Consider the following 27764-nt stretch of genomic DNA (forward strand, 5'->3'; position numbering starts at 1 on the left):
GTTGATCCTTTGTGTCCTGGAAACCAGAAATGTCTTGGAAGCTAAATGCTAGGCCCCAGGTTTTGTGCTATGAGTGTGTGTTTTCGAGTATCAGTCCCGGGGCCTGAGCCCACTCTGCTCTGTTCTTGGCCCTGACCCTATGGATGCAGAGGAATGGTGTGGCTAGGCCTGGCTGGATCAGGCTGTGTAGATCTGTGGTCAGTGCTAGGCAGAGAGGAAGCATGAGCCTTTTCCTTTGGGGATTATAGTTCTAAAGCAACAGGGATGAAGTACTTGGTGATTTGAAGGGGCTTAGGGATCAATGAGGGGGTTCTCAGTGAGCTGTGCTTTGTTTGAGCTGAGGCACTGCTTCTCTTTCTGGGGAGGGGGAAAGGAAAATGTCCTCCGTGCTTTCTCCTCCCTGGCCCCACTTCTGGGAGTAATAGGACGAGAGGTCGGGTCTCTCTCTCCCTGGGTCTAGAGCAGAGAGGAAGGACTATCGATGTGATCCTGAAGAAGAAAGCTTTGCCATTACGGCCAGATGGATGGCACATGATGGAACCAATTAGCCCATTTTTGCTGAAAAGAAAGGAAAAAATTCAGAATTTCAATTTTCAAAGCAGAGACTCTTTTTAAAAAACATTTGATTATTTTCTTCTTCTTTAAAACTGATTTCCATGCTTGTTTGGGAGTAGAATCTTGGTTTCTGAAGTGGGTGAACAGAGAGGCCAGAGCAATTCCCATTCTTGGGTGAAGTGGATGAGTAGTTACTTTTCAACTTGCCTCCCCCCTCCCCATTCCTCCTCCTTTTATGTACTGTCCCCTCCCTCCACCCCAAAGCCACTGATGAGGTTGTACATCTGAAACTACCTGAAAAAGAGGAGGTATACAACCATGAGTGACAGAGACACATTCTATTACAGCATTTGGGGGCTCTGGTTATTTGGGTTGGGATGACTCAGATTTGATGACCTGAATTGTATTGGCTTCAAAGCAAAGAACCATTTGTGCGGGCCTCCTCTCTGAGGAAGCAGACTAAGCAACCAGAGTTTAAAGTTTCTTCATCAGCATGGGTTGCCAAAGAAAACTGAAGTATTGAGGAAGGTGGGTGCCTGTGATAAATGGCAAGAGATACTGAGATAACTTTAGCCACAGGGCTGGTTACTCTTAACAACCATTATCCCTTCTGTGTTCCCAGCAGTGAACTAGGTGCCATGAGAGACACAAGTGAGAGGGGGTACTCTCTGACCTCAGGTAGGCCTTTGGGGGACACAAAACAATGAGTAGACATCCTAGAAGTGAAATGAGCTACCCGCTTTAGGCATGTGGCACAAAGGAAGCTTTATTTAAGATGGGAGGTAGAGTGCATAGCTTTAGACCTCCAATGATTTGAGGTTGTTTTGGGGATCTGGCAGCAGGACTCAGGAGCTCAGGTTGTCAGTCTAATGCTCGCAGATGCTCGGCTACGGTGCTAATAAGCAAAGCTGAGAATTAGCAGAAGAGTTCTGCCTAACCTTTTCCACGCAGTTTTGGGACTGTCTTCAGGGTATATATTGCACTGTGGCAGCCACGGGGTATGAGTGCAGGGAATGGGTGGGGCGGTGTGTGGGGTAGGGTCTAGTTGGAGCCCTACCTGCCTGTGACGCTTCAGTCTCTATCCACATCAACTGCTCTTTTGTAGCTTTGAACTATCTACCCCCCTCCCGACTTGGGACTCCTCCCCTTGATTATTGTATGGTGGCTTCACATTGCTGTGGTTATGGCTCTTGAACTGATTAATGATGCTCAGAGTGAAATTGTAGTCATGTGAGTAAGACAAATCTGTAGCTCGTTCACCCTCCAGGCACCCCTCCCCCCGTCCTCACTCCCTTTACCCACTCTCTGCTCCCCCCACCCCCCAAAGTTATTTCTGATGTTTTATGTTCATGCCAAAGAGGAAACTTAAAATCAGGAAAGGTCTGGCCCTTTGGTGGTGCCCCAGCGCCAAAACACTCAGCTCTCAACTCATTGGAAGAGGCCACTTCACTGAGCGCCCCCTGCAGCCTCCCAAGGGCCTCTGCTCCCATGTGGGGCCCATGGCTGATCTTTCTGGCATTCAGCGTCCTAGAACTGAGGTGGATAGGGGCAAGTTTTGAGGAAGAGGAGGCTGATGGAGGAGAGTGGATTGTTTGAGAGCCTCTTCGGTCTCTGAGCATGTGGGTGGGGCATTGAGTGGGAAAAGGAGGTGGAAAACCATGAATTTTAATGAGTAACTGTTGTCTAGATTTGTTATCCAACCTTGGTGTTTTATCCAGAGCTGTGCAAATGCAGATTATTTAGCATGTGGACATCATACGTGTTTCCCTCCAAAACCAGTTTTCTCTTCATCTTCTTTCTGTCTGCAGTCTCTTTGGAAAGAATGATTCAGGGCAGAAAGTGTGTTTGAGGCAAGAGAAATCATTGTGTACCAGAGACTTGCCCCTCCCCCTCCCTCTCCGTGATTGAATGTGCATCCTTGCATGGCAGGATCCTCGGTGCTGTGAGATGGTGAGATATAATCCCTCCCATCTGGGAGCCGGGACAGACGATCCTGAATCAGACAGAACATATAGACCACTTTATAGTCTGACTAAAACCATGAATGAGACAAGTAAATAACAATGACTCTGCTGAGCAAAAAGTTCTCTGTTGTGAGGATAGTGGAGTTATGGGGACAGAACCATTCATTCATTTAACATATATTTAGTAGGGTCTGCTACTGGAAAGTGGTGTGAAATACTGTTGGGATTTAAAAAATGAATCCCTTGTTGTGTGATTTTCAAACTCTGTGTTCTCAGGGCCCCTTTAAAAAATTATTGAGAGCACCCAAAGGGCTTTTGTCTAGGTGGGTTATATCGATCAATATTTATCGATCAATATTTATTGTACTAGAAGTTAACACTGAGAAAATTTTAAAGCACAAAGATACACAAGCACACATTCCCTGAGCTGTCAAGGGAGTGGTGTCATCACATGTCACAAGACTCCACTGAATGTACGTGAGAGAATAGGAGTGAAAAGCAAATAATGTCTTAGTACTATTATAAAAATAGTTTTGACCTTATGAACCTCCTGAAAGGGTCACGAGGACTGCCAGGGTTCCCCAGACCACACTTTGAGAACTACTGCACTACTGCCCCCTACCTCAGGGATCTAATGGTCCAGACAGATCAGTCAGGGACAGTAATAAGCACTGCCCTGTGAAGGAACAGGAAGGCTCCAGAAAGAATTCGGATAAAGTGCTGTGCAATGCTGTGACATATACTTCTGTTGCTCACAATTACAGTAATCCATATCATCATTCCTATGCTGTCACTGAACACAGATATTGTCAGCTAACAGTTGTGGCCAAGGAGATGGTGGCGGTGGTGGAGGTTCTTAGACTGGAGTGATCTGAATGTGTGAGGAAAGGAGGAGCGTGAAGTTTGAGAGAAATATTTCATATTAAAACATAACTTTGTATTTGGGAAATGAAGAAATATTGCTCTTATACCAAGAACTAAAACTCAACAAAAACTTCTAGACTGGTGGGATATAGAGGAGGATGCAGTGGTTCTCAGCTGAGGGATGGGTGAGGGTTTAATATTTACCAAAGGACAAAGGTTAAGTTGAGAAACTCCTGCCCTAGAGTTACTATTCTCATCTTCCTTTCTTCCAGGTATTAACTCTCTGATCGCAAACAATGTCTATGAGGCTGCCTACCCTCTTCATGACGTAAGTACATTTCTATCCGCATGCTCCCTGTAGTCTTCAAAATGTTGAAAACCACAGGCGACACAGTGCGTTAATGTATGCATGGTGAGGCAGGAGTGAACATGACATTAAAATGCCATGGCTGATTCTGAACTGCTTATGATTGACAATAATCCCCAATTTGATTTTTGCTAATTGTCTCAAACTGTCTTTCCAATTATTTCCCCAGAGGGAAAATGAACTGGTTTTTGTTTGAGCTTTCCCTACACTCCCTGCCTTTTTCGGGGGGGAGAGTGTGAGAAGACAGATGTGGCATGCAAGTGGTTAAAGGAGGACATGTTGGTGAAGGCGGGTGGATGGTTGAGGAAGGAAAGTTGAAGACCTGGCAGTATACAACCTGGCCTGTCAGACCTTTAAGTGACTGAAGGCCATATTTTCTGTGTAATAGTTTTGTGTGGATGTGAAATTCCTCCTCCTTAATATGCAAGTACATATTCGGTGTAGGTTTTTTTTTTTTACTTTAACATTTTTGAAGGAAATCTCTCAAAATTCCTTAAACTATTGTTTGGTTAAGTAAAAAAAACAGAGAGACTGTAATTAAACCTTTCCTTGGCTGGGAGTGATGTTATAAACATCCCATAATACAATGCAATGATATTCTTCAAGACGATTCATGAAGAATTTAACTGGCCCATGAGCTAAATGCCCCCACAGCTGCTCTGTTCATCTGATTGGTCTTGGCATCTGTCACACTAGTCATGCCAACTGAGGCTACTGAGGGACGATCCTGAGTGCCTGAGGAATTTCCCAGATGACAATCTTCTCCTCACTGACGTCTTTGCTGTGGGCATATATGAGGTTAGGTTCTGGCAGTTATGGACCAGGGTGAGCATGACATGGCACAGGGTGATTGCATATGATATGCTAGCCCATTTACAGGTACAGGCTCTGCCATTGCATTTGCTATGAGGAGGCATGGGCTGATCTCTAGAGCATACGAGGCGAGCATCTTTGTGTGAGAAGTTGTCCGCAGGAAACATGGCAAGTGCTGATGACTAAGAAAGCAGAACAGTGGCTCCTTACCAAGTCATGCTTTTGACCTTCCTCAGATGGAAATGAAAAAAGGGGATGACATTAGAAAATAAAGAAGAAAATGCTTTCTCTGCTTCTGATAATTCCATTGGCTTTATCCAGCATCCCTTTCTCTCCTACAGGGTGAATATGATAGTCCAGGGGATGACATGAATGACAGAAAGGTAAGCCCGCCTTATGCTGCGCTGAATGCTTTGGGCACAGAAGACCATGGATGGGTGTGAAAGTGTCCTAAATGTTCTATTTACCTGCATATATATATATATATTTCTAATTTAATGAGCTTAATTCTTTATTTTTTTATTATTGTTATTATTTTTTATTGAGGTGACATTGGTTTATAATGTTATATAAATTTCAGGTGTACATCATTATATTTCAATTTCTGTGTAGACTACATCACATTCACTACCCAAAGACTAACTACTATGCATCCACAGTACACATGTGCCCTATCACCCCTTTTACTCTCTTCCCTCTCCCCTTTCCTTCTGGTAACCACAAATCTAATCTCTGTATCTATGTGCTTGTTTGTTGTTGTTGTTGTTTTTATCTTCTACTTCTGAGTGAGATCACACGTTATTTGACTTTCTCCATCTGACTTATTTCACTTAGCATAATACCCTCAAGGTCCATCCATATTGTTGCAAATGGCAAGATTTCATCTCTTTTTATAGCTGAGTAGTATTCCATTGTGTATATGTACCACATCTTCCTTATCCATTCATCCATTGATGGGCACTTAGGTTGTTTCCAAGTTTTTGTTATTGTGAATAATGCTGCAGTGAACATAGGTGTGCATATATCTTTATGCATTCATGTTCTTTGGATAAATACCTAGAAGTGGAATAGCTGGATCAGATGGATAAATTCTTAGAATCATACAACCTTCCAAAACTGAATCAAGAAGAAATAGAGAATTTGAATAGACTGATCCCCAGTAAGGAGATTGAAACAGTAATCAAAAACCTCCCAAAAAACAAAAATCCAGGACGAGATGGCTTCTGCAATGAATTCTACCAAATATTCAAAGAAGATTTCATACCTATCCTTCTCAAACTCTTCCAAAAAATTGAAGAGGAGAGAAAGCTTCCTAACTCATTCTACGAGGCCCCAACATTACCCTGATACCAAAACCAGACAAGGACAACACAAAAAAAAGAAATTTATAGGCTAACATCATTGGTGAACATAGATGCAAAAATCCTCAACCAAATACTAGGAAATCGAATACAACAATACATTAAAGAGATCATATAGCGTAATCAAGTGGGATTTATTCCAGGGATGTTTCAACATCTGCAAATCAATCAATGTGGTACACCACATTAACAAAATGAAGAATAAAAATCTCACAATCATCTCAATTGATGCAGAGAAAGCATTCAACAACATACAACATCCATTTATGATAAAAACTCTGAATAAAATGAGTGTAGAAGGAAAGTACCTCAACACAATAAAGGCCATATATGACAAAGCCACAGCTAATATCATACTCAATGGTGAAAAACGGAAAGCTATCCCTTTAAGAACAGGAACCCGACAATGCTGTCCACTTTTGCCACTCTTATTTAACATAGTATTGGAAGTCCTAGCCGGAGCAATCTGACAAGAAAAAGAAATAAAAGGGATCCAAACTGGAAAGGAAGAAGTAAAACTGTCACTCTTTGCAGATGACATGATTTTGTATATATAAAATCCTAAAGAATCCATCAAAAAACTATTATAAATAATAAATGAATACAGTAGAGTTGCAGGATACAAAATCAACATACAAAAATCAGTTGCATTTCTATTCACTAATAACAAAATAGCAGAAAGAGAAATTAAGAATACAATGCCATTTACAATTGCAACAAAAAGAATAAAATACCTAGAAATAAATTTAACCAAAGAGGTGAAAGACCTGTATGCTGAAAACTGTAAAACATTATTGAAAGAAATAAAAGAAGACACAAAGAAATGGAAAGATATTCTGTGCTCATGGATTGGAAGAATTAACACAGCTAAGATGTCCATGCTTCCTAAAGCAATCTACAGATTCAATGCAATCCCTATCAAAGTCCCGACATTTTTCACAGATATAGAACAAAGAACCCTAAAATTTATATGGAACAATGAAAGACCCTGAATAGCCAGAGGAATCCTGAGAAAAAAGAGCAAAGCTAGAGATATAACACTCCTTGATTTCAAAATATACTACAAAGCTATCGTAATCAAAACACATCGAACTGGCACAAAAATAGACACACAGATCAACGGAACAGAATTGAGAGCTCAGAAATAAACCCACACAGCTAATTTTCGATAAGGGAGCCAAGAACATACAATGGAGAAAGGAAAGTCTCTTGAATAAATGGTGTTGGGAAAACTGAACAGCCACATGCAAAGGAGTGAAAGTAGACCATTATCTTACACCATACACAAAAATTAACTCAAAATGGATTAAAGACTTGAATGTAAGACTTGAAACCATAAAACTTCTAGAAGAAAACATAGGCAGTATGCTCTTTGACATCCGTCTTAGCAGCATCTTTTTGAATACCATGTCTCACTAGGCAAGGGAAACAAAAGAAAAAATAAACAAATGGGGCTACATCAAACTGAAAAGCTTCTGCACAGCAAAGGAAACCATCAACAAAATGAAAAGACAACCTAACAATTAGGAGAAGATATTTGCAAATCATATATCTGATAAGGGGTTAATATCCAAAATCTATAAAGAACTCATGCATCTCAACAACAAAAAAACAAACAACCCAATTGAAAAATGGGCAAAAGATCTGAACAGACACTTTTCCAAAGAAGATATACAGATGGCCAACAGGCACATGAAAAGATGTTCGACATCACTAATTATTAGGGAAATGCAAATCAAAACTACAATGAGGTATCTCCTCACGCTTGTCAGAATGGCTCTAATTAACACGAGAAGAAATAACAAGTGTTGGAGAGGATGTGGAGAAAAGGGTACTCGCACATACTGCTGGTGGGACTGCAAACTGGTGCAGGCACTGTGGAAAACAGTATGTGAAAGACAGAAAAATTAGCAGTAGAACTACCATATGATCCGGCTACCCTGCTTCTGGGTGTTCACCTGCTTGTGTATTGTTCAGCAGTTCTTCCACAGCTCCCTGCCCTCCAGACATGTGGAAACGTGAGGGCCATTTCTGGTCATTGACGTGACTGTGTGTATGTGGGTGCTACTGGCATTTAGTGCCTGATGGACCAGCAATGCTAACCATCCTGAAATATATCCAACAATCCCACACAAAAGCATTATCCTGCCTCCTGATGATAAGAGGGCTTCAACTGAGAAATACTGAGAGTCCAAATTTCTTAATTTATAGATGGGGAAACTGAGACACAGAAAGATTGAGCACCTTGCCCACGATAACACTGCCACGAGAAACAGAGATGGGGTTTGGAACACCTCTGACTCTCTAATCCAGTATCCCTGCTAAAAATGTATTATTATCCATGCCATCATGGCTTTTCGGGGGGTCATCTTTAAGTTATTCTTCTCATCCTCTAGGCAGACAAATGAGGTTTAGCTATTCCCAAATTATAGATGAGAAATCTGAGGGAGAGGCAGACTCAGTCGTGCTGTATATTCTGGGCAGCTAGAAATTGGAGGTTATGGTTAGAGGAGGGAAAGGGTCCCTTTGGAAGGATCCCTCCTAGGCCAGTCACGGCTCTTGACTGTACAGCTCTCTCCCCAGCCCTCCACCTCGATCCCGTTTCTTCTGTTTACTCACGCTCTGGGAACATGGGTGTGCCACCCTCCCCCGCCATGGCATGACTCTAAGGATCACCCAGCCTCTTTAGTGGGGACTGTCCCGTCTGCTGTCAAGTCCCTCATGCCGTCTTCCCGTCCAGCTTCCTCCAGCCTTCAGAAACTCTGCCGAGCAGAGGAGGGTGGGCAGGGGTGGTAGGGTGAGGAATTGAAGCCCAAGAAGTTTCCTCCCCCCAGCTCCGTTGTCTGGAAAATCATTCATCCCCCAAGTTGCTTTTTGAGCAGCCTTCTTTTATCCTGCCTATTAGTCCCTGTTATGAAGTGTTAAGTATTAAAAACATAAAAGGTCTTTTCCAGAAATACTGCTGTGATTGCTTACACATGTCCCCCTCTGCCTGCCCAGGGAATCTGCTGTAGTATTGTGATGTCTTAACCTCATCTGTTTTCTATCTGATGCTAATAGTCTCGGTGTTTAATTTCCTGAAAAGTCCCGGATCAAATTTAAAGGAAAAGGAGGAAGCATTTCTCCCCACATCTCACCTCCCTCACCCCAACCATTTTCTGTCCTCCCACTCTCTAATTTCACATTCCTCCCCTTTAAAGAGTGATCACCACCTCTGCCCACCTAAGAAACCTCCTGCTGGGTGGGTGGTGACCCCAGCCTGTCAAGGTAGAGCACTTTACAGGAACATTCCAGAGATGAGGAACACACAGAAACTCACAGCCAGCCCCCTGTTATATGCACAGAGGCAGAGAGAAGCAAACTGTAGACTATTCAAAATATGTGTGTATTTGTCTTGGGAATGATATTATATTATTATTAACAGCAAAACCTTTTAACAGTAAATTTTCCTCCCAGGAAATGTTTTGCTTGGGCCAATAGAGTTATTCCCAGTGCACATCCCAGCTGGTGGATTGGGTTGAGTCGGGAGGCAGGGAGAGACAGCCAGGACAGAGCTGCGTTTTGGTGGATAATTCCCAAAGTTGATGTCAAAAGGATGCTCAGTGAAGGTGGAAAAGTGTCTTTGAAAGACAAGAGACCCCTTTCTTGTGTTTTTTTCTTAGGTTTTCTGGCCAGTCCTGGTGTCTTTATTTTTCTCTCCTAGGGTCATGGTTAGGGAAATAAATGTTCTATGATGGGGTCTGAAAGAAACCATGAGTGAGGGTGAAAGCTTTTCTGTCCATTTTGGTTGGGAAGCTGATACTCGGCAGAGTGAGGAGAGCGGTTCTAATGTGTGTATATGATTGTGCAGTCAGGACTAAAACCCCAGTGTTCAAATCCCAGCCAGCTCTCTGCAGCCATGTTGACAGAGCTTCTTGTGTATGGCAGGGGGAATTCTCACGACAGTGCTGGGTTCCTTCCTGTAGTTTCAGTGGTATATCGGGGGGACCTAAAAGGTATCCTAAAGAAGAAAGAGCCCAATTCTCTGAATACGTGCAGCATATTTACTCATTTTTATTACGTCGTAGCAGTCTAGTGTTCTTCAAGAGGGCTGCAGGAAGGATTTTGGTTGGGTGCAAGGGAGAACTCCTGTGTTTGTTGCTGGAGGATAAGGAGAAGAGTTGGGAGCGGCAGTGTGGGACGGCGTCCCTGGGGGCCTTTAGGGATGATTTGCAAGGGCATCCCAAGCTGCCTATCCTGTCAGTGCCTGGATGTTCTCCTTCACCCTTCCCTGCAGTTTGTGGCTGTTCCCATAATCTCCCTGAGGCCCGGGCTCCTGGTAGGCAGACCCCAGGCAGTCCCAGAGGCCCTTGAGAATGCAGTCTCCTTGCCCTGCAGTTTGCCTAGTGCAGCTGTGCAGTCTCCATGACTCAGCCCCAGCGAGGGGCTGGAAGTCTCTCTCTCCCCCTCCTGGAGGGTACTTAAAAAGAGGCTCCCTCCCTCTGGAGAACAGGGCTTTCCCCCTTTCCAGAAAGCAGGGCAGCAGGAAGAGGGAGCAGCGTGGGTGTGGATGGGTGCCTCCTGGCTGCCAGCAGCCACCTAATTCCACATTAGCCAGAGCTGCTTGGTTTTCTCAAGCGTCCCAGAGAGGTGACTATTACCATCTTCTGAGGCCTGCCTGACCCCCGTTAGCTCCCTATGGCATCCCCACCCACTTACATGGGGAACCCAAGGCACGATGTTAGAATGTGATTTTCTTGAGCAGTTTTTAAACCCTTGTCCTGGATTTTTGCAGATGTTTTTCTTCTCTAGTGGATGGTTATAAAGTGACCCACTAAAAGGTGTGGGAGGAGAGTCAGTCCTGTCTTTCTGTCAAGAAGGTACTTTTCTTCTTGGTTTCACTTGAAGATTAATTTTCCCATCCTGCACAACTCCCATTTTACTAATGGAGAAGACCTAGATGGTTGAAGTGACTTGCTAAAAATTCACAGGCATTGCAGGATCTGGGAGTAGAATTCCATTCTCTTCCATTCAGGTCCACCCTGTCCCATCAAGGCCTCTAAGTTGGCTACAGCTGGCACTTTCTGCCTGTCACAGGTCCAGCTGCTTGCTGAGGAGCTTGTGGCCTTGGAGAGGGCCGTGGGTCTCAAATATCTTGCCATTCTTTGGCATTGCAAATGGTTTTAACAGTTGGGTTCCTTTATAGTGTCATGAAATACTTAAATCAACTGACCCATTGTCAAATGTGATCCCTAGCAAGCCAAACTGGCCACGTGTATGCTCTGATCCATTAGATGGGGTGGTCCCTGCGTGTTGTTGCTTACTGCTACAAAGGTTTGGGGTCAGACTGACATGCCTGGAATATTGCATCCGGGACCTCTGAAATGAGGCACTGTCCCTTGAGAAGGAGCTGCAGACCCTCCCTGCTTTATTTGCAGGCTCAGCCAGTCGGTGAAGAGAACATGACGTAGCTCTAAGGGAAAAAGTGGGTTTTCTAAAAGCTGCATTAAAAGGTTCTAGACTCTGCAAGTTTAAAGGGATTGTTACAGGTTACTGTGGTTGTCCTCCTGCACTTTACTCACCGCATGCTAATCCCCATGGGGAAGAGACTCCAGATGATGCCTTCCCTCACCCTGACTGCTCATCTGTTCTGGAACCCTGTAACCTGGAGTGTAGCATGATCCACTTGGTCTCTGTGTGATTAAACATTTGTAGAGATATAAAAGGGTCTATGGCACACTCTTTCTCTCTCCCTGCTTCCCTGGCATGGATGTATGAGCTGGCCTGGGCAGAGCCACATGCATGTCCAGGCACAATTGTTGCATCATTCCCAGATTTGGTGCTCTGTAGCCCCAGCTTTCTTGAAGGGGCTGCCTAATGATCTCCTCCTCTGTGTCTATCTAACCCCTCTGCACTGAGCTCAAACAGCTTTCTTGGCTCACCATCACGTATAGCCTTAAACTATGGATATAACTTTGTGTTTAGAGAGTAGCGCACTGATAAAGGGACTTTCTGGAGGTTTCTTACAGCAGGTCTGGGATCCAACAAGGGGTAAGTCTTGTGAGCTCAGCTCTTAGTTTGGGCCAGAGCCAACTGGGCCACACTGGCTTCTTGGAGCATTTTTAGCTTTTTCCTCCAGGGCAGTGGCAAATAGGTGTTCTCAGGCTCAGGTTTTGGCTGGGCATGTGACTTGGAGAGGAATTTTCTCTGGAGGTCAGAGCCTATGAGGTGGGTAGTGACGTCCCACAGCCCTCAAAGGAGGCCTTGCTTGTATCTCTTGATGCAAGCTGGCCTCCCTTTGGACCACAGAGGATGTCACTGTGAGAACCAGGTGCTGGTGAGTCCAGGGTTTGCACTGGGGAGAGGGAATAAAAATCTAAGGCAGTGGAAGGACCCAAGTTGAGGGGGAGGAGGAGATGTAATAATAACAATAAGATTTGATTAGGAGTCACTTGCCTAGAATGAGCAGCATCAAAACTCATGAATTGAGACCTTCCTCTGCCCATTGTGCACTGTGTGACCCCTTTTTCTTTTGTCTGAGTTCCCTCCATTGCAAATAGTGGTAACTGTGGGTGCAGTTTGCTCAATCAGGGTCCATGTAGTTTCTGGTTCTATTTTGTGGTTGTTGGGTGATATGATGACAATAAAAGTCTATAGCCATTAAGTAGGAATGTCAATTCCTACTTCAGTTTTAATATCATGTCTTAGAGATTCTTAGGTAGAAAGGATGGATTCCTGTGGGGCTAATGTTCAGCTGGATATCCAACATACCTGATTAGAGTAGCTTCTCCTTGACAGAATTCCATGTGACTTCTGTGTGATATGTAAGGAGATGTGATGTGTAAAGAGAAGAAAAAACATAACAAGATAGCAACTGTATTCTAAATCTGTCAATTCTAGACATATAATTTGATTATGTGCTTATATTTATTCAACATGAATATCTAGATGATGTCCAATGACGGTTCATCACCAAATTACTTCATTTACTTGTGGATGATCTGTGAAGCTCGCTGGCCAGGTGTTTGGAACTAAAATATGGCTTGCCCCTGGGTTTGCTGCTCAGGCTTTGTCCACATACAAAAGTTCTGCTAAAGTTGCTGTGAAAACATCACAAGATGGCATGGCCTGATGTGTTTGGTGCATCATTTCCTCCCTTAACCTCTAGAATGTGTTCCACTCAGGTTTTGCCCCCACCCTGCCACTGAAACCACTCTTGTCAAGATCATCAGTGACCTTCAAGTCACTGAATGCAATGGTCACTTCTCCATTCTCTTCTGACCTGACCCATCAGCAGTATTTGACACAACTGGTCATTTTCTTCTCTGTGAAACCCATTGTTCCTTGGCTTCCATAACAACACACACTGCTGGTTCTCCTCCACGCCACTGGCTGCTCCTCTGTCTCCTTTGCTGTTCTTCATCATCTCCTTCACCTTTAAACGTTGGAGCACCCAGGGCCCAGACGTCAGGCTTCACCTCTTCCTACTCTCTCTTTCTTGGCAATTGCATCCTTAGTTTAATGACTTTACAAATCGTGTCTTCTCTGATAACTCCCCAATTTACATCTCCAGTCTGGACTCTCCTCTGAACTCCAGACTTCTATATCCAGCTGCTAACTCAGTATCCCCACATGGATGCCTAAAGTCATCTCAAATGAACACATCCCAAACGGAACTGTTGGTTCCACCCTTTTTAACCTGGTCTTCCCATGGTCTTCCCCATTTCAGTAAATGGAATCACCATTTACTCAGTTGCTCAGGCCATGTTCTCATTTTCTCTCACCCTACATCCAATCCAACAGTAAATCTGATTGTCTTTACCTTTAAAGTATAAGCAGAATCAACCACTTCTCACTACTTTTCCCACTATGTCCTTGATTCAAGCCACCATCAACTCTTCCCTGGACCATTACAATAGCCTCCTTACTCCTATGCTAGCTCTCAGAGTGTTCTCCACACAGCAGCCACAGTGAGCTATCTCTAATCTAAAGCCGATCATTTCTCCCCCACTGCTGCAAACCTCCTAAGGGCTTCCTTCAAAGTCCAAAAATTTTAGCATGGCCTACCAGCCCGTGAATGATCTGGCCACCCCAGTACTGTCTGACTTTATCTCCCATTATTCTCCCCATGCTCTGCCCCAGCCATACTGCTTCCTTCTTCTTCCTAGGACACATACACTTTCCTCAGGGCCTTTGCACAGGAAGAGTGTTCTTCTGCCTGGAACACTCCCCTACTTCCTTCAGGTCTTAGCTCAAATGTCACTTTCTCAGAGAGGCCTTCCCTTGCCATCCTATCTAAAATAGCATCCCCCTGACCCCTCTTTCATACTCTGCTCCCTTACCTTGATGTATTCTTCTTCATGGCATTTATATGTCTTATATGTTTGTGTGTTTGTACTTGTCTCCAGACACCAGGGTGTAAGCTCCATGACAGCAGTGACTTTGTTTGGTTTACTGCGGTATCCAGTGTCTGGACAGTGTCTGGCACATAGTAGATGTTCAATAAATACTTGTTAAATGAGTGAATAAATGAATTCCAGGGCTCATTTTGCTGGATTAAGCTGGACTAAGCAAGATAAGGGAATAAAGAAGGCAGGGTTATGATTACTAGGCGTAGCACTGCCGTGGAGTATGATAAAGGTCACCTTTATTATTTGAGGAAGGAGAAGTCAGCTTCTATAGCCTCCTGCCTTTAGACACCTCCCTTGTGGATGTCTCATGAGAATTTTCTAGAAGCTGGGCTTTGAGGATTAAATTTTGACTTGCTAGGATAGACCAAAAAAGGTGAACAGTTGCCCCTTCCACCTCTAATCTATTTCCCTATTTTTCCTTTTTAGCTGCTGTATCAAGAATGGGCACGCTATGGAGTGTTTTATAAGTTTCAACCTATTGACCTCATCAGGTAAGATGTGGGAGGGGACTCTTGGGAGGACCCTAGAGATACAAATACAGAAAGATATCTGTCGACCCTCTTGGCCCCTGGCAGTCTATTGACTAAGCAGAGGGATCTGCTTTTCTAGGTTGTATGATACCCCTGCTCCATGTCTTACAGATGGGGAAGCAGCTCAAGGAGAGGCGAGGGGAATGGGGGCTGTGTGGGGCAGCAGATGATGTAGAGTGATGTACTATGACTTCTATCTTGAGGTCTTCAGCACTATGATCACTCTTCCCCTGCCTGCTCTTTTATGGAGAGTGGGGTGAATGGAGTTATCTCTCCTATATTGTCCTTCGAGTTTGTCCTAGAGAAGGATCTAGGTGAAGCAGATCTTTGGGTTATGTCCAAGTGGCCAAGTTTTGCCCAAGCGAAGGAGAGACCTGGCAAATCACATGAGGAATAAGCTGGCTGGTCTGAGAGAGAATGTGGGTTTTTCATGGCTTCTCCAAATTAGAACAGAGCAGAGACTGGGTCCTGAAATCCTTTTCTTCAGTCCTGCCCCTAAAATGATGTCCTGTTGTCTTGGGAATTTCCCCAGCTTCTACAGAACATTGATAAAAAGTCCTTTTAAAGAACTTATTAGAGTGCAGTAGGTCTGACTAATCTAAAAGGGATTGATGACTTTAGAAACTCGATGGGATCTTAGAGCCCAACCTCCTTCCCAGCTGGAATGTTGGGAGGCAACACTGTGAAGTGGGAAAGCACTGTGCTGAGAGTCTGGAGACTGGGTTCTCATCCAGGCCAGGCCACTAGGGGCTATTATTTCTTTGGGCAAGTCACATTGCCTCTTTGGTCTTCAGGATCCTGGTAGTCGAAATTGGGAGGCTGAACTGAGGGATCTGTGAGGAAATTTGGTAAAGCATGCTCATTTGGAAAAGATGGGGATTTTCGGCCCCATGACTGACATAAGGGACTCACTGCCACACAGTCACTTGTGGCTCTTCTAGTGAGCTAATTAATCAGCCAGCAAACACAGAGAGTGTTCCTGGCTGATTGCCGTGGGCTGGGATTGTGAGAGGGGCAGCAGCCAGAAGGATTGAGTCCAGAGGGAGAAATTCCAGCTTCTTCATGGAAGAAGAAAGCAGCTTGGGGGCCACAGTTTGGGCAGGTTCTCCTCCCACACAGAGATGTGATGGCCGGCCCTCCCAGGGAACTGGGAGCTCGGTTGGACGTCTCTTGACAGCAGGTGTTTGTTCCAGCTGAAGACCATTAACTGAAGCGCTCGGGTCAGGGAGCAGGGCCATGGAGTGCCTGTGACGGAGGCCCCCTGACCCAGCACCTCCCATTCCCTGGCTGGCTTTTACGAGGGACAGGCCACCTAGACTGTTCTCTGGGCCACACCAAGGCTGCTTCCTCCATGCTTGGCGGGCTTTGATCTTCTTCTCTGCATCTCAAGTGGCCACCCACTCTGTCGCCTGTTTTCTCCAACTACTCATTCATTTTTTTTAAATATGATTAAAAAATAAAAATTCTCCCTTCCAGAGAGCCCTGTCTTTTCCCCAGAGACTTCAGGTGACTGGCCGCCAGCTATGTGGGAAATGGCTCCAATATGCATTCAGTTTTGGCCACCAAAGCAGCCTCACCTGCAGGGGAAGAATTGCCTTTGGAGCAGAGCCCTGCTCTGGGGTCTGGTGGTTCCTGAGCACAGAGAGCTCCAATCTGTCTAGACGGGGCACAGTGTGCTGTGGAGCTGGAGGCTGTCCACTGTTCCTCCCAGATCAGATGGCTCAGGAGCTCCCACAGCCCCTGGGCAAGGCCAGTGGCTGGGCTGGGAGTGGGGAAGGCTGCAGCCTCCAGCATCTCTCAGACACTGGCTGGAGGGGAAGGGACACTGGGTAGCATGTGTGTGGGGAGTGGGGGGCTGTTGTCTACCCAGGGGTACAAGGAGCTCTCTGACCTCGAGATGCTGCTGGAAAGAGAAAGTGACAGTAGTGGGGAGAGGGAAGGGGCAGGGGCGTTATGAGCATAGGTGGGTAACAGAGACAGGGAAACCAAGGAAAGGCACCTGGAGGGCTGGTAAAGAAACCTGGGGTGGAGGGTGTGGAGAACAGCCAACCCACACCCAGCTGCTCCCCCTAAACTCACTTCACATTGCCTTCCAAATGGCCCATCTCGCTTTTTCTGGTGCTGACAGAGTCAGCTCCTTCCTCCTCGTCACCATCTGCCCTCTCTCCCACTTCCCAGTCTCTGGTTTGACACCAAGGCCAGGGGTGCTTCCTCAGCCCCATTTCTCTCTTCCACCACTTCTTTTCCATCTTTCCTGCTGCCACCTGTCAGGGTGACTCAGCCCACAGAGCCCAGCCCGTGGCCACCTTCCCTGAGCTGTCACTGGCTCCCTACTGTCACAGTGTCGTTCCATTACTACTTACTAATGTGAATTGTACCCTCTTTGTGCCTTACGTAAAAATTACACCTGTATGGTCTGTGTGGAAAGATCAACAGAAGCAGGGGAGTCTTATACAGGGAGAATATAATTCACACAGAGGCCTGGTAGAGGTATTTCCTGCCTATTTCTTTAGGCATTCAGTGCCTCATTTTTAGCGCTGAGCTTCTGATCCACCTATGGATCCCTAGTGCTCCTTCCTACGCCACTCATTTGGAACATTCTACAGCATTGAGCAGTTGAGAGCTCAGCGGGGGTGGGAGATCTGTTTGCATTCTGAAAGCCCCAGGACTAGCTATTCTTCTCCTTCTGCAGGCCTTTAAGCTTAAACTTGAGATTTGGGGTTAGAGGTTCCTTTCCCAGGTGTTGAAAGTGGACAGAGGGTAGGCTAGACTCTTCCCCACACCCCTCGCCCGGCCTTCTCCGCTGCACCAGCATTCGTGCCCAGCAGGCTGCACTGCGAGACTGCTGATGGGTCTCTCCCAGCCCAACAGGCTCTTCACCCTGGATCTTGCCTTTGCTCTAGAAGCCTCGGGGCCTGCAGGCCTGAGCTGCGTGTGTGTGTGTGTGTGTGTGTGTGTGTGTGTGTGTGTGTGTGTGTGCGTGTGTGTGTGTGTATGTGCGTGTGTTGACTGGAAAGTTCCCCAGGGAGGTATCCAGCAGGGACCCCACTTACAGTAGATTCTTCCAGGAACTTCCAGCTAGCAGCACTTGTGCCCCGGGAGAAACAGTTTGTGACTAAAACAATGGGGGAAATGATGTCTTAGTTGGAGAGAAATGGCTCTTCTAGTCCCTTAGAAGCCATACAACGGTCCTTACAGCCAGAGGAGTAGATTTCTGCCTGCCCTGCTCTGGGTTAACACCCCAACCTCAAGGCAGGAACTAGCCTTTATTTTCTGGGGAACCTGGGGGTTTGGGGCCTTTGGATCTATACAGGTGTGATCCAGTGTTAGGGCCATGACCTGTCTTCACTAAAATTAATGTCTGCTCACAGGCTAATTTTCTTAGCTTGGAGGTTTTGGTATGCATGAGACAAAACAATAGGCTTTAAACATCTGAGTTCGATTTAGCTCCTAACTATACTTTGCTGAAGTTGATGTACAAAAATTTAATATTTTAGCATCTGCCACTGCCTACGTATGACAGCATGAAGAAGAGAGGGGTCCAGAAGTCTACTAGGCTCAGGGAGATTGTGGCCCGTTGACTTTGGGGAACTCACCAAGGCATAACGCAGGGGCAGCATTCACTATACCACATCAGCATTACAGTCTGGAGAGGGGCGAATGGCTATTACTCAGTCCCACCTCTTTCAGGACCACCCACTTCATGGTCGAGGCTTCGTAAAAATCAGGACCTGGGCCTGAAGCCCATCCATGTGGCAACTCTGGACTTCTCTTAGAAATGCCCTGCTTTGAGATGTGAACACTTCCACAGTGACCCAAGAGTGATGTCCATGGGGTCGTACCATCTCAGGAGCCTTTGGACATCATCTGTGGATGGCAAGAGTGGCTGCCACCTTGCTACACATCTCTACCATCTTAGCTTCCCAGCCCTCTCCAGCCCCACCTGTGGAGAGCTTGTCCAGAACCCTGACATCCCAGGACTGGCTTTCCCTCCTCCTACTGCAAGGCAGAGGTCCTTGTTCCTGTCAGAGTTCTCCAGGATGGCCATGAGAAGGCTGTGTGATTTAATCCATCCCTTTCCATCTCTGGGCCCCACTTGTACCATCCTGAAATGTGACCCATCCAAATCCCTCCAGGAGAGAGACAGAGGAAGCCACATTCTTTCTTAGGACGCTTCTCAGCAGGCCAGGCTAAGAAGGACTGGCCACAGCTGGTTTGGGGGAGGGAATGGAGAGGAAAAAATGTTGATCAACCTGTGATTAATTATTTCCTGAGTCCGATGCCTCCTCCTTGATCTTCCCTTGGGATTTATAAGGGCAGTTCAGCTCAACGCAATAAACATTTACTGACGCTTGCAGTGAGCAAGACTCTGTGCTTGGCGACACGGGGAGGTGCAGCAATGAATAAGATGGAGTTTGTGCCCTTAAGGATCCAACAGCTATGTAGGGAGACAGACATGTGCAAGGCGGGATAAAGTGAGGGCTTTTAAGGACTATAAGGTAAGTACCAACATGATAGTACAGGAGAACAGATGAAGAGTAATTGCTATTAGCAGAATAAGGGAAGACTTCCTGGAAGAGGTGGCACTTGAATTAGAAATGTTGCTTTCTGAAGGGCTGAGGTTAAAGGTCTCAAATGTGTCTTCATCACCAGCCTGGGCTGCCCTCTATATGGATTTGTTGTTTAGCCCACTATTGATGGCCAGAAATCACACTGACCCAAAGCCAATCTTTCCTGACTGTTGACTGGGAGTAGTCAGGTCAAGAACTTGACTTGCAAATCTCATCTGTATGGATTCTATGCCAGCCTGGCCCATGCCCCTTGCTCTGCCCTATAAGCTAGCAGAGAATCCAGGGTTGGAAGGAGGTGGGGCTAGATCCAAGAGAGGAGGCTAAGGAGAGATGGAGTGTGGGACTAGCACGTTGATATTTGTACAGGTCTCGGCGTTTGAAGTATTGGATTGAGCTGGGAAGCATTTTGCAGGCTGGAAATAAATAATATCTCATGAGCCTGAGAATATTTTCCTTTTACCTCTGAGAGTATGAGAACAGAGTAGACAGAGAAAAGCAGGCAGTAGCTGGTTGAAGCAAGACAGGAACAAGGATAATAATGTTCTTGCTGTTATATTCTGGCCCATCTTCCAGATCAGGAAATGTCAGGCTGTTTATTAAGTCTAGCTGTGAAAAGGCTCTATCCCACTCTCCTTTCTCCTGCTTCCCCCACTGAGCGCCACTTTCCTCCGGTTTGCACCCTCCTGGGGAAGGCAGTTGGCCTGTGGCTGGCCAGTGGACCAGCAGCTGGAGTACGGTGCTCTCAGCTCCAGCCCAAGACTGCACCCAAAAGCTGTCTCGGTCTCGTGAGGGTGGCGTGCCAAGCCTCAGAACAGCCTTCCATGGATGGTGGCTCCTGTTTTAGATCAAACTTTTAATCTTCCTTCCTGTAGCATCAGCCATATGGTACAGATGGTGGATCCTAAGTCACCAGGAGGCTGCACACGTTCCCCATGGCCGCCCAGAATTCCACGGGCAGAGTTGGGAAGGCATGAGCTGTTTGATTCCCCAGCTCATTGCCTCCTTGATTCCCTTATGTCATGTCCTATTTCCCAATGAGGAAGGCAAGGTGATTTTAGTCTAAAACTATATGATAAACTGTATATTTCATGTCCCCTTGGCCCTTGTGTGCAATAAATTCTCAGTTATCCAGAACCCCTGGGACCAAACCATGACATCACAGAGGTGGAGTGAGCTTAGAGGTCAGTCACCTCAGTGCCTGGCCCTGAAATGAAGGGATGAAAACTTCTCTCACCGCATACTTATCTAGCAAATGCCTGGCCTCTTCATGACTTTTCCTGTAGTAGGTGTACTTTGCCTCAGGGGCAGCCTATTTGTCCATTGGACATTTCTAGTCACATTTCTAGTCATGGAGCTAGAGCAAGAACTCTGCTGATTTCCCTCCTTTTGATTCCAGTTCTGCTCTCGGGAGCTCCACAGAACAAGAGTACCCTGTTGTGTAGGTCAGTTTTTTAAATATTTGAAAACAGCTATTGTGTCCATAATAGTTCTCACATACCTAAGCTTTCTTTCCTTCACACAAAACACTCCTGGACCTTTCTGCATGTCCTCATGTGACACAGGCTCTTCAAACAGCCTCATCATCATGATCGTCCTCTTTGGGACTCACTGGCCTGGGAAACTCAGAGCGGGGTCCTTCTGCACACCTCACCTGATGTAGTTAAGCCAACACATATACTTTATTTTGCACTGACCATGTGTCAGATGCTGTTGCTGGGGATTTGGAGATGAATTAAGCATGACCCCATTCTCGAGGAGCTTAAGTTCAAAGTCAAATCTCCAAGCTTGTAGATGACGACTGGGCTTTTCTGGGAAATGAAGGGACAAACTGATGGAGAAAATTTTCAAAATGTAACTGTGAGGCTGTAGAAAAACAACATATGGAAAAGATGATGGGGGAAATCAACCCCTAAACTAGTCGTCTGTAATGACGGGCTTGGCGATATCATCTGGGAAAGATTGTTGGGGGTGACTGTAACTCTTTCTAGAAACATCTATGTGATGTGTTGTGGCACCCACAGACCCCGGAAATTCTCAGAAAATATTTTAGGATCGCATCACTTAGGAATTTACCAAATCATGGCAAAACCTCATATGTCCACCTCAGGTTGTCATGAGACTAAAGAAAAACTCAGCCAGGCTGGAAATATTTCGGGGAAGGAAAAATAATGTGATCCAAGATTTGGAGAGGCATCCACAGGAAGACAGACTTAAACAAATAAGAGCTCCCTACTCCAGGAAGAAAATGGAGGAGGAGCGAGGTCGTCACTTCTTAAATTAAAAGACAGATTGAGTGACTGTGCACGTGTTTATCAAATCCCGAGGCCCCTGCCTAGAGACGTTCCTTTAGACTGGGAGCAGTGGGCTAAGAACGAAAGGAACTCAGTTTTAGCTCCAGCTGTGTTTCTGGTTGATGTAACATTTGGGCAAGCCATTCTCTGTTGAGCCTCAGTTTCCTCAGCTATGGAATAGGGATCCTGACACTTGTCCTACTTGCCCCACAATATTATTGTGAGGATTCTGATACAGTGTGACACAAATAGTGTGGTGAGGGACGTAGGTTTGGTTAAATAAAGCTATTATTTATCTGCTCCCTTGGGGAAAATTATAATACTCGCTAAACTAGCAGAATTTTATGTAGTTCTTTAGCTAATGAGTTTTGACAAATATTTTATAATCATAGGATTATGTTTTTTATTGTAAATCAATGCCCTGTAACACGCACTTGGCACGTGCGTGCTCTGTGCCTCCCAGCAGCCCTGCAAAGTGGCTATTCTCACCTCCATCTTACGGATGGGGATACTGAACTCGGTGAGATGAGAAGCTCCTCAAAAGCCACAAAGCCAGCCCATCTGGGATTCAACCCCAGGCCTGTCTGACTCCAGAAACTATATTTTTTCCTTTGTCCTCTGAGGCTGAAGGTGACAGAGCTCCATCCAGCTGGATGTCAGGCAAGCTAGGTTTCCAGTTGTCTAGTGTTAATCCCTTCAATTGGCAATCTCTGAGGGAAAACTAGGGTGGTCTGCTGGTCAGTGGAGCTCACCAACTGTAGTCAACCCCTGCTTTACGATGGGGTCATCCTTATGAACATTTCTCTGTGCTTAGCAGGAGTGACAGGTCACTCTCAGGGCCTGTTGAGCTGGATAGAGTTATTCGTGCCTTTGTTAAGCGACCCAAGAATGCCACGTTTTTGACATTGCATTTCAATATTTATAGTCCCTTTTTTCTGACTTCTTACATGCTGTCAGGTTGTCAGCTGTCACTTCTTGCTTTTGCCATCGGAGACTCCAATTTTCTGCTCTGTCTCAGTCACAGGTTTGGCAACCAGACACCGTGCAGGTCAGCACTGTGCACCGGGTGAGACTCTTGCACAGCCTGTCCCGGAGTCTGCCTCCTGTTAGAGGGGGATTTGTGGAGGGTCTGCTTTGTCGTGGAAATATCTTTTTTTTTCCCCAGTGAGAGTGAAATGGTGTTTCTGAGCTCAGGAGGCCTCAGAGATGGGACCAGAGTGCGACACGGCAGGCGCCTTTGCCGTGAAGAGCTGCATTTTGTTCTCCTGGCTTGTTTTGGGAGGTCACAAGAAATCCAGACCATCAAAGATTTTTCTTAAAGTAGAGCTTAGAGTCTGTTAACAACACATGGGTTGGTTCCTACATCAAGGTCCACTGGATACAGAGCTTTTTCATGGGTGTGGTGTCAAAGCTAAAAGAAGGGAGGAAACGGGAAGCTTGAAGTGTAATGATGGGACACAGGTGCGCACAATAGAACACTTCCGAAGGTGGTCACAGAGCTGTGGAGCAGTACCAAGAGGTAACTAATGCACAGAGCTGTACAGAGAAGTGTTAGGGCAAGCAGTGAAAGATTTTGAAGGGGTTATTAACTAGCTTTAGTGTGGTTGATGAAAGAAAAATGAGACTTATGGGGTAGATGAGTTTTGAGTAGAAAGCAGAGATTTGAAGGAGAGAAGAAATATGGTTGGGAGATTCACAAGATTCAGATTGAAGCATTCTTGGTCAGGAGATACTGAAAGAAAGAGAGACCCAAGAGTGGACTGTGGCTGAAGATGGGCTGAGAAGAGAGCACTGGGCCTCAGGAAGTGATTGGAGATAATATTTGAGACAGGGTGGGGGAAGAAAGTCCAGAAAGAAGGTGACAATGGGGACCAAAAGGAGATACTGTCAAGTAGTTTCTCTGGAATCCAGGCAGGTGGCAAAACAGAACTTGCGAGGGTTTCAGGACTGCTTCTAGCTGTGACATGAGAGTGGACGTGTGGAGGTTCAGTTTTCACTCACTCTTTCTCTTGGGAAACTTTGGGCAAGTCATTCAGCCCTGTTGGACCTTGTGCCGTACCTCTCCCTGACAGAGGGGAATATTTGCGTCTCCTCCACAACTCTCTAGGCTAGTAATAGCAGGTGCAGTCCTGTCTGTGGGAGTCAAGGACCTCAGGTAGGTCTGAGGGGTGACCTTGTCCTAGAAGGAGGGAGAGGACAGCATGTGGATGAATTGCCATGGACACGGCCCAACTGTTTGATCCCATGAGCCACTGTTTCACCACTTGTCTGTGGAGCTCCTGAGCTCCCCATTCCTGCTAATGATATTCCCGAGTGGTGTTCTCCACCTACACCACATGGGTATGTAACCAACATAAACAGAAAATGTCTTAACACATTGAGTAACATCGGCGGAACACACGTTACAACAACAACCGCAAGATAGCTAAATTTAATTACCCGGCACTCCCAGGCTTCTTGCACAGGCACATGCCTCTGTTTTAGAAATGGAAAACCACAGCATTTTGTGGGTCTAGAAGTCACAGACATAAGCAAGAAAACAAAACAAAACAAAAAACTTTAAGATCCCCGCCTGGGAGACTGCTGTCCTCTAGTACCTTCTTGGGATTATCTCAAGGAGTCATTGGGTAACTGCCAAGGATTGCTGTCTGCCCCTGGCAGAATGGTTGACTCAGATGTGGAGAGATTGTGGCTCTCAGCCTGAGTCACCCAGCCCATCGAAGGGACTCAGTAAACCCTCCTCGAGGGCTCAGGCCTCAAGGTTGTTGGCTCGGCCTCGTTGGTTTCTTTCATAGAATCCACATTCAACTGAACATAGTCAAGAGAGACAGAGAGGGGAATGGAGGACTGGGATTTTGAGCTTTTTATTTGGGCATTTTGGAGGAGGGTAAGGGCAATGGCTTAGTTTCCAGCTATTATCAATTCTAACAAAATGGCAGTATTTCCTTAAGCTGATATTCTGCCCAATCCTCAGCTTTGGGCAGGAAGATAGCTGCTTAGTGGAGAGAAGTGAATTAGCCATATATTAAGGGTGTCCCTTTGCCCCACATGGGGCCTCTCAACCCCCTGGGAGCTCCACTTAATGCCTCATGCAGATTCCTCTTGTTGGGGTTCATCCTCTTTCACATTTGCTCATCCTCCATGCTCACCCCATGCTCTAGTTCCCCTCTCTGTCAAGTCCTGTGGGATTGTATCCCCCTTTGAATATACTAGTCCTTCTCTGAAGGTTTAACATCTGTGAATGGTGAGGTTAAGCCCTCTGATGATCCAGCAGCCTGCCAGAAGCATCTCTATGGGGATAATGTGAAAGAAATAGAAGACAGAGCCCCCAGACTCGGACCTTTTACCATCTAGTTGGCAAGAAGACTCAATGTTTTGGGAAAGAGATTTCAGAAAACGTGTAATTCAGCTCAATTTAACCCAGCATATTTATTGATTCTTCTTCTGTGCTGGGCGCTATTTTAGGTGCTGAAGTTAAAGTGATGAAAAAGGTAGCATGGACTGACCTTGGGTAATTAAATAATTTATCATCTAACTAGGACAACTTTTTTGAGAGTGAAAGTGAGCACTATTAATAATTGTGCTGAGTATACTAGTCTGCTATTGTCACAATAATGCTGCATAACAAACCACCCCAAAGTCAGCAGCTAACAATGACAGTCATGTATGTTTCTTGCTCATGTGTCTGTAGGTTGAGTGGAAAAGCTCTGCTTCGGGATGAAGGGTGGCTGGGCTTGGCTCTAGTCTTCAGATTGTGTTCAGGTCTCCACAGATCTGCACATTCTCCTTAGATCGGAAGTGACCTGGGGCATGTTCCTGCCATGGTCAATCACAAGAGCACAGGAAAGAAATGGAAACACTCAGTGCCTCTTAAGGCGTTGCTGCCATCACATCTGTTAGTGTTCCTTTGGCCAAAGAAGTCAAATGGCCAAGCACAAATCCATATTGCTGGAAAGTATACTTTTTCTTAAGGGGAGAGGAGTTGATATTTGCTGGACAACAATCTAACCTACCTCACTGAGACGACAGGTATAAACCAGGACTGTCCCAGGACTATCTGGACCTGTGGTCCACCCTAGTCTGATCTCATAGAGCTTATGGCCTAGTAGGGAAGACAGATAATGTACAGTTAATTGTAAGTGTGACATGGGTTACCATAGAGGGGTATGGAGTGTAATGGGAGTACAGTTAGAGGACAATCCAGCCTAGTTGGAGAAGGCCTCCCTGAGGAACTAAGATTTGATGCATGAGTGAAAGCAAAGATGAGCCAGGCAAAGATGAGCAGAATAATGACAGTAGCTAAAACTACATGGTACTTCCTGTGTGCCAGGCACTGTTTCAGCCCTTTGCTTTTGCTAACTCCCAACAACTCTTTGAGATAGATGCTATTATCCTAATTTTACAGATGAGGAAATGAGACACAAAGAGATTGTTAAGTCACCCAAGGTCACACAGTTAGTAAGAAAGAGGTAAGATTTGAACTCCCAAGTCTGGCTCCAGAGTCATTTCTCTTTGCTGCTATGTCCACTGCCCCAGCTCTGGAAGAGGGGGCCTGGGGTGCTGGAGCATTAGGTCTACAGTGGAGGGAGTGACAGGGGACCAGGCTGGGGTGAAGCAGGGGCCAGGTTCTGGAGGATCTCATAGGTCGGTTGAGGATTTGGTGCTTTGTTCTAAGGACAAGAGTACGTCCTTGAAGGGTTTGGCTTATGTGGGTGCATATATGTGGACATTGCTGACCTGACATGGTTGGCTTTTACTTTTAAAAGACCTGAGGCTCTTCTGCATGGGGCACTAGAAGGGAGCTGAGACTGTATGTTTCTGCCAAACAGGATGGAAGGGCGAGGTGGGGGTTCTGGGGAGAAGAATGGCTTGTCCTCCTGGATGTCCTCTGTCCTTCCAAGAGGTCTTGTGGGCATTCTGGGCAGTGTGACTCTGAGCCCAGAGTCTCTTTTCTCTTTATCCTCAGCCCTCTGCATCCTAACTACCCAGAGGTTTCACTAGATTGTAACAGTGGCTGGGAACCCTCTCTCTCTGTTCACCGGTGGTGGATGTCCCAATGGGCATGCTGATGACCACCACTAACATGGCGCTTGCCTCACACTCACCACGTCCCAGTTTCACATGCCCTTTGTGTGCAGGATCTGGTCAAATCTTCACGGTAACCCTGTGAGGTTGACGTGATCATTATTCCCATTTTCAAGTTGAGGGCACTGCAGCACAGAGTAGATAAGTCACTTGTTCCAAGTCTCAGGCACTGCCACTCCAGAGCCCATCGTCTTAACTGGTTTTTGACACTTTGGGGATGGAAAAGTGTGTTGGTGAGACACATGGGCTGCTTCCTGGAAGGGATTCCAAGACAATGGTAGGGGATAGTGGATGAACGTGGTCAGACCTTCAGATGGGATGCTACAGGGACTCTAGGATTTTTTAGAATAAAACAGACCTGGTTCCTTAGGGGGGTGTTGCCATAGATAGTAGGGACTTAAGAATTTTAGATCTGGGGGTCCTTGAAAGCCATCCTCTCACTTTATAAAAAAGGAATGAAAATCCTGTGACAGAACCAACGAGGCAGAGGGACAGAGGAGTCATGTCTGAGGCCACTTCTAAATAAGGAGTCTTTAATTTGTGCCTCTATAACCTGCTGACATTTGATGCAGACAGAGCTGGGAGGTAGAGGATGTGTGGGATTAGAGGTGGTGGATGATGCTCCAGGCAGGTTGGCTCACCTGTTACCTTCCTCACTTAACAATAAGGGGGTTAGGCCAGGTGATCTATAATATCTCTTCCAGGGGCAATTTTCTGGGCTCTACAGGATAAAATCTCAAGCCTGAAGTTGGTCTGGGGCCAAGACTCAAGGTCTCACAAGGAGGCGAATTGAACTAGGGATTGAGACCCAGGACTCTGTCCAGTGAACTCACCACTGCCTGGGGCACCCCTGCCCCCACATCCCTGGATTTCTGTCTCCTCTCCCTCCACCTCTTCCCCTTCCCAGACACCGCCATCTCTCATTGCTTTTGGCTCTTGGCTTTGATCACATCTGGAGCATTTTGTAGAGTTG

The 27764-nt window shown here is 45.9% G+C and overlaps 1 protein-coding gene across 1 annotated transcript in view; it reads left to right on the plus strand.

The window, feature by feature from the left end:
- Positions 1-27764, plus strand: part of ANO2 (anoctamin 2) — a 323597-nt gene that overhangs the window by 90972 nt on the left and 204861 nt on the right. The window contains exons 7-9 of the mRNA XM_058559006.1: positions 3656-3711; positions 4905-4946; positions 14741-14805. Coding sequence (XP_058414989.1) covers positions 3656-3711; positions 4905-4946; positions 14741-14805 — 163 coding nt within the window. The remainder of the gene's footprint in view (positions 1-3655; positions 3712-4904; positions 4947-14740; positions 14806-27764) is intronic.

This window comes from Diceros bicornis, chromosome 17, assembly GCF_020826845.1.
Source record: "Diceros bicornis minor isolate mBicDic1 chromosome 17, mDicBic1.mat.cur, whole genome shotgun sequence".
Lineage (NCBI taxonomy): Eukaryota > Metazoa > Chordata > Mammalia > Perissodactyla > Rhinocerotidae > Diceros > Diceros bicornis.